The sequence below is a fragment of the Colossoma macropomum genome, unplaced genomic scaffold, assembly GCF_904425465.1.
Source record: "Colossoma macropomum unplaced genomic scaffold, Colossoma_macropomum, whole genome shotgun sequence".
Lineage (NCBI taxonomy): Eukaryota > Metazoa > Chordata > Actinopteri > Characiformes > Serrasalmidae > Colossoma > Colossoma macropomum.
The window spans coordinates 71,842-82,127 of NW_023495212.1; the positions used below are offsets into that span (position 1 = coordinate 71,842).

General features: G+C 39.4%; 1 protein-coding gene across 2 annotated transcripts; it reads left to right on the plus strand.

The window, feature by feature from the left end:
* The first annotated feature begins 1,243 nt into the window (after positions 1 to 1,243).
* On the plus strand, positions 1,244 to 4,448 carry LOC118801178 (calponin homology domain-containing protein DDB_G0272472-like). Of its 2 annotated transcripts, XM_036561355.1 has the most exons (6): positions 1,341 to 1,554; positions 1,999 to 2,613; positions 3,744 to 3,791; positions 3,900 to 3,998; positions 4,077 to 4,187; positions 4,278 to 4,448. In XM_036561355.1, the coding sequence occupies exons 2-6, from the start codon at positions 2,127 to 2,129 to the stop codon at positions 4,376 to 4,378; spliced, it is 846 nt and encodes a 281-aa protein (XP_036417248.1). In that variant the 5' UTR covers positions 1,341 to 1,554; positions 1,999 to 2,126; the 3' UTR covers positions 4,379 to 4,448. The 2 variants fall into 2 exon arrangements, with proteins under 2 accessions (XP_036417249.1, XP_036417248.1); XM_036561356.1 differs by having other exon boundaries at positions 1,244 to 2,613.
* The last annotated feature ends 5,838 nt before the right edge of the window (positions 4,449 to 10,286 follow it).

Genomic DNA, 10,286 nt, shown 5'->3' on the forward strand with positions numbered 1-10,286 from the left:
CCCTAACCCTGCCACTAATCCTAACCCTAACCTGAACCCTGACCAAAACCTAATCCAGTGAAGCTCCAGGTACAGAATGGTGTCAGTGTGTCTGTAACAGCTTGTCGAGGATGTTGAGGTGGTCTGTATTAAACCTGTTACATGTTCAGTGACCCCTCAGGTTGTACATCTACAGATATGAACTCCAAACAAAGTGAAAAAACAACAGAATTCAGCAGATTATAAACAAATTTTATTTACACAGTTAATTAAAAGTCTCCTGATAATCTACTGAATGTATTCACTGCTGCTACATCACTGGTATGTTGTTGATGTTACTGAAAGTCTGTTGAGTGTTTATTTCATTTAAAACGGATCACTCAAAATAAAGTGTCCCGCAAGAGTCAGTTTTCAAACATTGTCCACAAAGTTTTGTTTTTCCTATATAGCGCATAGGCCAATTTCAAATCAATGCACTTTGTCATGACAAGACAATCATTAGGCTGTAGTTCTTTGATATGTTAACACAACATAATTAGCTGATGGACTCAGTTGTGGACATGTTTTTGTGTTTGTTTATTACTTCAGCTCGAGGTCCAGATGAGGTTATGTGGAGATACAAAGCGGTGCTGAATCATTACAAGAAGAGGAAATCATTCGTGTCAGCATACAAGGCCGTAGGGGTATCCCAGAATACCATTGTGACTACGGCTCCAATTGCTGAGCTGGCAATTATTGAACCTCCTAAATTTGAGGAGCTGGCCAGCACTTTTTCCCGAAAAGAAAAGCTTCTTGATTTTGCTAAGAAATGCCAGTAGATGTTTTTATCATGTGCACTACAGACTTTAAAGTTATGGTTCATCAACACTTTTTTATGTTGAGCAAATGGCTGCATTGTTTATGTGTAATTGGTGAGCAAATGCCAATTAAAGTCATTGTTTAATTTCACTCTTGGCCTAGTTTGAATTCACTGATGACCGGTAAACATGTGTTAAATGCCAGTGGCTGATAAACATTTACAGCATTTAAGAAATAGTGAACGTGGTTCACTTTGGAGTAGGTACTGTCAAAAGGTTTATATATAATCAATTAATGTTTCTTAATTACGAATTACTGTATGGAGGCGTCCAATCATACATGAGTGTATGTAAGGAGTGATAATGTGTTAACATGCATATGAAATTTAATCCATATTCACTAATAGGTTGTAGGCCTTTAGAAATATTAACCAATAATAAAGAGTTTCAACTTTAGTTCAGGTACTGCAAAAAAGTCTATAACTGATGCATATATGAGTTATACATATTTATTCATGACTTGTAAGTATATATAATCTAATTATGAACCGTTTTAACTTACTTTATGCACTGAAAAGGGCCCAGAACTAAAAGATCTTTTTTGATTATATGATTATTATATCTTACCTCAATATTTAGCCATAATATAGACTTGCTGTCACTTTATTAGACACATCTGCCTTGCTGAAGCACATTGTAGGTGAACAGGAGCACAGAGCTGCTCTTGATTGGATACCTTTGGGGGTTGGAGCCCTCTCAGCCTAGCAGTGACACTGAGGTATGTAGAACCACAGCAGCACCGTTGTGTGTTATACACTTGTAGCAGCGCCACACACTGTTCTGAGACAGCACACTGTTATACACAAGCTGCCAATCATGAACCTATGTACCTTTTCAAATTCTTAAGAACTAATGATTTGTTCATGTTTGAAAGTATGAATGGACACATTGGCAACATGAACTATCGTTGAACATTTGCTGATTTTCAAAGCCTCATTATCTAGTCATTTATTCATTTTCCAATTCTGATGAGCAAGTGATTCATTAACATATTTGTAAATATGAATACATGCATTGGTAACTACATGAACTGTCATTTGTAAACATTGTTCATTTCAAATTCTCATGAACTCATCATTGGTTCACAGCTATTAATCATTAGTTAATGGTATGTTAATGAAAGTTATGATGAAGTGTTTTCAATGTATTTCTCTTCCTCAAGGGTCACTACATTCTGTCCACTTGACTGTAGCTTCTCCCTCATTGGTCAGCAGTGAGCGTAATATAATGTACAATGCGCTCTGACGTCATAATGGACTAAAGGCTACAGGCTGTGATGTCATAAAGGTGATGCAGATAAGTTCCGTCACACGGCTGTTCCACAACATTCCGTGTGGAGCCGTGAAGAGATCAGCTGCTACAATGAGCTGCCTCTGGTTCTTGTGCTGCCGAGTCCATGAGGACTCGGACACAGACAGCGAGAGAAAGGAGGAGCAGCAGAGTGAAAAGAAAAAGAAAGGAAAGAAGAAGAGGAGCGGGAGGAAATGGAAGATGCAGTGGAAGAAAGCAAGGAAGAACAACAAGAACAAAGACGAAGAAGAAGAAGAAAAAAGGAGCCAAACAATCCAGCAGCCAGCAAAGTTGGAGGAAGAGGCTGATGTTGTGGACCTGCCAGTAGGCCTCGTGTCCGGCAGCCTTAAAAGCATCTCTCCTGAGACGCCGGAGAACACGGCACCTCCACAACAGCAGAACCTCACTGAAGAGACGGATGAAACCAAAAAACGTCTAATGAATACGCTGCTGGATGAGGTTGAGGCACAAATGGAGCAGCTTCTGAGTGAGTTAATGAGATAATATTCATAACAGACACTGAATAAAAGTAATGAACACCAAATATTCATAGTAGACACTGTAAAATTCATAGTGGGTACTGAATAATTTATAGCTGTGACTAAATATCCAAAGTAGATACTGAATAATTCATTGCAAATAATAAATAATGTATAATGAAGACTAAGTAGTTCATAGTAGTCACTAAATATTAATAGTAGACACTAAATAATTCACCATGGTTACTGAAAAATTCATAATGCATACAGAAGAATTTGTAGTAGTCACATAATAATTTGTAATATTTACTGTATAATTCATAGTAGATACAATAGCGTTCATAGTACATACTGAACAATCATAGGAATCACCACATCTTCATAGCAGGCACCGTAAAATTCATAGTAGATACTGAATAATTCATTGCAGATACTAAATAATTCAGAATGAAGACTTAATAATTCATAGTAGTCAATAAATATTAATAGGAGATACTGAATAATCCCTATTGGATACTGTATAAATCACAGTAGATACTGATTAATTTGTAGAAGTCACTGAATATTCATTGCTGATACTCAAAAATTCATAATGGATACTGAATATTCATAGTGGACAGTAAATAATTCGTAGTGCATACAAAATAATTCATAGTTCATAATTATATAATCATTTATAATAGATAATGAATAATTCATACGGGGCATTCAATAATTTGTAGTGCATGTGAAATAATTAATACTGATCACATAACAATTTACAATAGTTTATATTAAATAATTCACAGAAGTCATTAAATCAATAAAAGTTGATAGTAAATAATTCATAGTAGGTGCTGTATAATTCACAATGGATAGTGAATAAATCATAGGAGGTAAAGAATATTTCAAAATAATCATGGAACGTTCATAACAGAGACTGAATAATTCTCAATACTCACATAAAGATTCATAGTAAATACTGAATTCATATGAGATATGGAAAAATTCATATTTCATACTGAATAATTGGGAAAAAAGAACTGAATATTTCAGAGTAATAACTGGAAAATACATCTTAAGAGGGTGTTTTTGAAATAATTTTCAAAACTCAATAATATTCAGTGCCCGTCATATTTGACTGTATTTTTATATACAGAAACTGAGACAGTGATGATGATTGGAGAACCTCTGGAGAAACATCTGGGTAAGTAAAGAAAATGAACAGATAGTACGATGATAATAACACATTTAGTTAAAATAAAAGCAAGAATTCAGCTTAATATGATCTCTAATCTGTCTCAATTCATTCTAGATCATCCAGTGAGCACCAATGATGATGCTGCTAAAGCCATCAGAGAGCTCCTGGAGGTCCTGTTTGCTGATGCTCTGATGGCGAGTGTCCAGCCTCTGAGTGAGTAAAGGAAATAAAAATATTACAATAAAAATGAAAAAACTGGAAAACTGACCATATTTATGTGTATTAAAGCAGAAAATGAGATGATTACAAAGAAGGCTGCTGAAGCTGAAGCTGAAGCCATCGATGCGTTCATGAGCATCTCAGTCGAGGACAATGAGAAGGAACATCTGGAGGAACCTCTGGGTAAGTAAAGAAAGTAATGATGTCATGGTGGAAATACATTTAGTTCATATTGAAATGTGAATTCTAATCTGTTTTAATTCTTCATTCAAGATAATCTAGTGAGCATAACTGATGACAAGACTGGAGTCATCAGTGAGCTCCTGGAGATCCAGCTGGAGTATCCAGCGAGTGTTCAGCCTCTGTGTAAGTAAAGTTGATGAGCAGATGTCGTGATGATGATAACAAATTCTGGTTGCTTTCACACCTCCTTTGTTTGTTCCAGACCTTCAGACTTTTAAATTTGGTCTGAAGCAAAACTGCATGTGTGAAAGTTTCCTCAGACCATGGTTCAGATCAAAGGGCCAACATTTGGTCGGTCTAAAAGAGGTGGTCTTGGTCCAGATCAAACTGAGCCATGGTTCGATTCATTTGCAGTCTGAAAGCACTTTTTTGGATGGTTCACATTTTCGGACCAATTATAGGAAGTTGAGTCAGGCTGTCGTCACCCATCAAACAATAGAGGAAGAAAAAGAACCAGAAGAGAGTAAAATGAGCCGCGGTAGCTCACGGGGAGGAGACGGTGTGTTTATTTGTAATTTGGACTCACGAAAAAGTCAAAAGTCAACATTTTTCTCCATTCAAACATAAAAGACAAGAAGCTGAACTGACCACACGCTGACATCAGACTCTCCTCTACAAACCAATCGGTGTCCAGTACAGGGAGACACAGCCCACGGTGGTGATGATGTCAGGACGTAGGTGTGTCATGCAGAGTTCTTTAGTGCACTCGTTAAATCGCAACCAAAACGAGCTGGATCAAATAATTACAATGTAACAAACACATGAACCTCAGTTTGGACTTTGATCAGGACTTTCAGGTCTGAAAACACCCTTAATTTATATTAACACAGGAATTCAGCTAAATATGATCTCTAATCTGTATGAATTCATTCTAGATCATCCAGTGAGCACCAATGATGATGCTGCTACAGCCATCAGAGAGCTCCTGGAGGTCCTGTTTGCTGATGCTCTATCAGCGAGTGCCCAGCCAAAGAAGGCTGCTGAAGCTGAAGCTGAAGCTGAATCCATCGATGAGCCCATGAGCATCTCAGTGGAGGACAATGTGGAGGAACATCTGCAGGAACATCTGGGTAAGTAAAGAAATGAACAAATAGTGAGATGATATTGACACATATAATTAATATTAAAGCTTAATATGAGCTCTAATCTGTCTGAATTCATTCAAGATAATCTAGTGAGCACCAATGATGACGAAGCTAAAGCCATCAGTGAGCTCCTAGAGATCCTGTTTGACGAGGAGATCCAGATGGGGTGTCCAGCAAGTGTCCAGCCTCTGGGTGAGTAACGAACATAAAACATCTACAATAAAAATGAAAAAGCTGGAATACTGAAAGTATTTATTTGTATTAAAGCAGAAAATGAGATGGCGGCTGATGAAGCGGAGGCTGAAGCCACCAACAAATTCATGAGCATGTCTCTGGAGGACTCTGAGGAGGACCCTCACAGCAACTTGGACGATGGTGAAACAGGTGATGACCAATCTTTTGGTTAGTAATGGAAATGATCAGTGGAAATGTATCAGGAATGAAATCAGCTGGAAAAATGATCAAATTTATTTATGTGAATGCAGACAATGAGATGACGAGGGAGATGATGTTGGCTACCAAAACCCTCAAAGACCTCTTAGGCATCAATTGTGAGGACGCTGAGGAGGAACCTGTCAAGGAACATCTGGGTAAGTAAATGAAATGAACAGATGACAAGATTGTGGAACATCTAGCACCACAGCTATGGGTGAGAAGAAGAGTCCATGTTCATGATCAGCATCATGATCACTCTGAGTTAACAGGGCAAACGCTGATATTATTAATGCTGATATTAATTTTAACACAGACAATGAGATGACGAGGGAGATGACGTTGGCTACCAAAACCCTCAAAGACCTCTTAGGAATCCATCGTGAGGACATTGAGGAGGAACCTGTCAAGGAACCTCTGGGTGAGTAAATGAAATGAACAGATGACAAGATTGTGGAACATCTAACACCACAGCTATGGGTGAGAAGAAGAGTCCATTCTTATGATCAGCATCATGATCACTGAGTTAACAGGACGAACGCTGATATTATTAATGCTGATATTATTAATGCTGATATTAATGTTAACACAGACAATGAGATGACGAGGGAGATGATGTTGGCTACCAAAACCCTCAAAGACCTCTTAGGAATCCATCGTGAGGACGCTGAGGAGGAACCTGTCAAGGAACATCTGGGTAAGTAAATGAAATGAACAGATGACAAGATTGTGGAACATCTAACACCACAGCTATGGGTGAGAAGAAGAGTCCATTCTTATGATCAGCATCATGATCACTCTGAGTTAACAGGGCAAACGCTGATATTATTAATGCTGATATTAATGTGATTAATTTTAACACAGACAATGAGATGACGTTGGCTACTAAAACCCTCAAAGACCTCTTAGGAATCCATCATGAGGACATTGAGGAGGAACCTGTCAAGGAACATCTGGGTGAGTAAATGAAATGAACAGATGACAAGATTGTGGAACATCTAACACCACAGCTATGGGTGAGAAGAAGAGTCCATTCTTATGATCAGCATCATGATCACTCTGAGTTAACAGGGCAAACGCTGATATTATTAATGCTGATATTATTAATGCTGATATTAATGTTTAACACAGACAATGAGATGACGGGGGATGATGTTGGCTACCAAAACCCTCAAAGACCTCTTAGGAATCCATCATGAGGACATTGAGGAGGAACCTGTCAAGGAACATCTGGGTGAGTAAATGAAATGAACAGATGACAAGATTGTGGAACATCTAACACCACAGCTATGGGTGAGAAGAAGAGTCCATTCTTATGATCAGCATCATGATCAATGAGTTAACAGGACAAACGCTGATATTAATGCTGATATTATTAATGCTGATATTAATGTTAACACAGACAATGAGATGACGAGGGAGATGATGTTGGCTACCAAAACCCTCAAAGACCTCCTAGGCATCAATTGTGAGGACGCTGAGGAGGAACCTGTCAAGGAACATCTGGGTAAGTAAATGAAATGAACAGATGACAAGATTGTGGAACATCTAACACCACAGCTATGGGTGAGAAGAAGAGTCCATTCTTATGATCAGCATCATGATCACTCTGAGTTAACAGGGCAAACGCTGATATTATTAATGCTGATATTAATTTTAACACAGACAATGAGATGACGAGGGAGATGACGTTGGCTACCAAAACCCTCAAAGACCTCTTAGGAATCCATCGGGAGGACATTGAGGAGGAACCTGTCAAGGAACATCTGGGTGAGTAAATGAAATGAACAGATGACAAGATTGTGGAACATCTAACACCACAGCTATGGGTGAGAAGAAGAGTCCATGTTCATGATCAGCATCATGATCACTCTGAGTTAACAGGGCAAACGCTGATATTATTAATGCTGATATTAATTTTAACACAGACAATGAGATGACGTTGGCTACCAAAACCCTCAAAGACCTCTTAGGAATCCATCGTGAGGACATTGAGGAGGAACCTGTCAAGGAACCTCTGGGTGAGTAAATGAAATGAACAGATGACAAGATTGTGGAACATCTAACACCACAGCTATGGGTGAGAAGAAGAGTCCATTCTTATGATCAGCATCATGATCAATGAGTTAACAGGACGAACGCTGATATTATTAATGCTGATATTAATGTTAACACAGACAATGAGATGACGAGGGAGATGATGTTGGCTACCAAAACCCTCAAAGACCTCCTAGGCATCAATTGTGAGGACGCTGAGGAGGAACCTGTCAAGGAACATCTGGGTAAGTAAATGAAATGAACAGATGACAAGATTGTGGAACATCTAACACCACAGCTATGGGTGAGAAGAAGAGTCCATGTTCATGATCAGCATCATGATCACTCTGAGTTAACAGGGCAAACGCTGATATTATTAATGCTGATATTAATGTTAACACAGACAATGAGATGACGAGGGAGATGATGTTGGCTACTAAAACCCTCAAAGACCTCTTAGGAATCCATCATGAGGACATTGAGGAGGAACCTGACAAGGAACCTCTGGGTGAGTAAATGAAATGAACAGATGACAAGATTGTGGAACATCTAACACCACAGCTATGGGTGAGAAGAATAGTCCATTCTCATGATCAGCATCATGAGATAATAGGTTGATAATAGGTTGCTGTGGTACATGTGGTTGGTAGGGTGTTGCTAAGAGTTTGTTATGGTAACCAAGGATCCCAGGACAGACTATGAGAGAAAGGCTTGGTTACTGATTTATCTAATTTTGTTCTCTAGCTGAAATGGATATCAAGAAGACAGAGAGACACAAGAAGACAAGACAACATCCTTATTGGAAAAGAGAACAGGTACAGGTGCAGCTTTTAGTTCTAGTCATGGTCTCTAATCTATGGATTTTTAGTCCTAGTCTTGGTCCTTAGACTATGAATCTTCTAGTCCTAATCCTGCTCCCTAAACTATGGTTATTTTAGCTCTAGTAATGGTTCCAAAACTGTGGATCTTTTAGCCTTAGTCATGGTCCCAAAACTATGGATCATTTAGTCCTAGTCATAGTCCCTAAACTGTGGATCTTTTATCCTTAGTCATGGTCCCTAAATTATGAATCTTTTAGTCTTAGTCAAGGTCCGTAAACAGTGGCTCTTTTAGTCCTAGTCACAGTCTCTAATCTGTGGATATATTAGTCCTAGTAATGGTCCCTAAACTGTGGATCTTTTAGTCCTAGTCATGGTCTCTAAACTACAGAGCTTTTGGTGCTTGTTATAGTCCTTAAACTGTGGATCTTTTAGTCCTTATCATGGTCACTAATCTGTGGATCATTTAGTCCTAGTCTTGGTCCCTAAACTATAGATCTTTTGGTTCTAGTCATGGTCTCTAATCTGTCGATCTTTTACTCCTAGTCATGGTCATTATTCTGTGGATCTTTTAATCCTAGTCTTGGTCCCTAAACTGTGAATCTTTTAGTCCTAGTCACAGTCACTAAACTATTAAACATGTTTTTTTATAGAGAACCCAACAAGTCTTTCTTCCAAGAGGTTCTTCTGAACAGAACGACATAAAGAACTGTGAGGATGAACACAGGCAGGTGTTCTGTCCCAGACAGGTGCAGCAACAGATGGATGGCATATCCAATGCAGTGCCGTACACCTTTACAGTCTGGAGGACAGGATGGAGAGAGGAAAACACAAGAGAAGGTCCTCGAATGGAGTGCACTCCTCCACGGACAGAGAGGAACGCTGATGGAGGAAGAGGAAGTCTGGATGATGAATCTAATGCAGTGCCGTACACCTTAACAGTCTGGAGGACAGGATGGTTCCTCTCTGAACACTGATGGAGGAAGAGAGAGATGTGGAGGAGAAACGAGACAGAGAAGCTGTCAGAGACAGAGAGAAGAACAAATAGAGAAACACAAAAAGTGAAAGAAGAAATCTGTGGGTGGCCTTTAACACTGAAATACACTGATACACTTGCACTCACACACAGCCCTGAAACACTGCACTGTTTCAGCGATGTGTGCAAGTGTTTCACTGGTGTTTGTGAGTGTTTCAGAGGTGTGTGTGAGTGTTTCGGTGGTGTGTGTGAGTGTTTCAGAGGTGTGTGTGAGTGTTTCAGTGGTGTGTGTGAGTGTTTCAGAGGTGTGTGTGAGTGTTTCGGTGGTGTGTGTGAGTGTTTCAGAGGTGTGTGTGAGTGTTTCAGTGGTGTGTGTGAGTGTTTCAGGGGTGTGTGCGAGTGTTTCAGGGGTGTGTGTGAGTGTTTCGGTGGTGTGTGTGAGTGTTTCAGGGGTGTGTGCGAGTGTTTCAGGGGTGTGAGTGTTTCAGTGGTGTGTGCGAGTGTTTCAGTGGCATGTGTGAGTGTTTCGGTGGTGTGTGTGAGTGTTTCAGGGGTGTGTGTGAGTGTTTCAGTGGTGTTTGTGAGTGTTTCAGAGGTGTGAGTGAATGTTTCAGTGGTGTGTGTGAGTGTTTCAGTGGTGTGTGTGAGTGTTTCAGTGGTGTGTGTGAGTGTTTCAGTGGCGTGTGTGAGT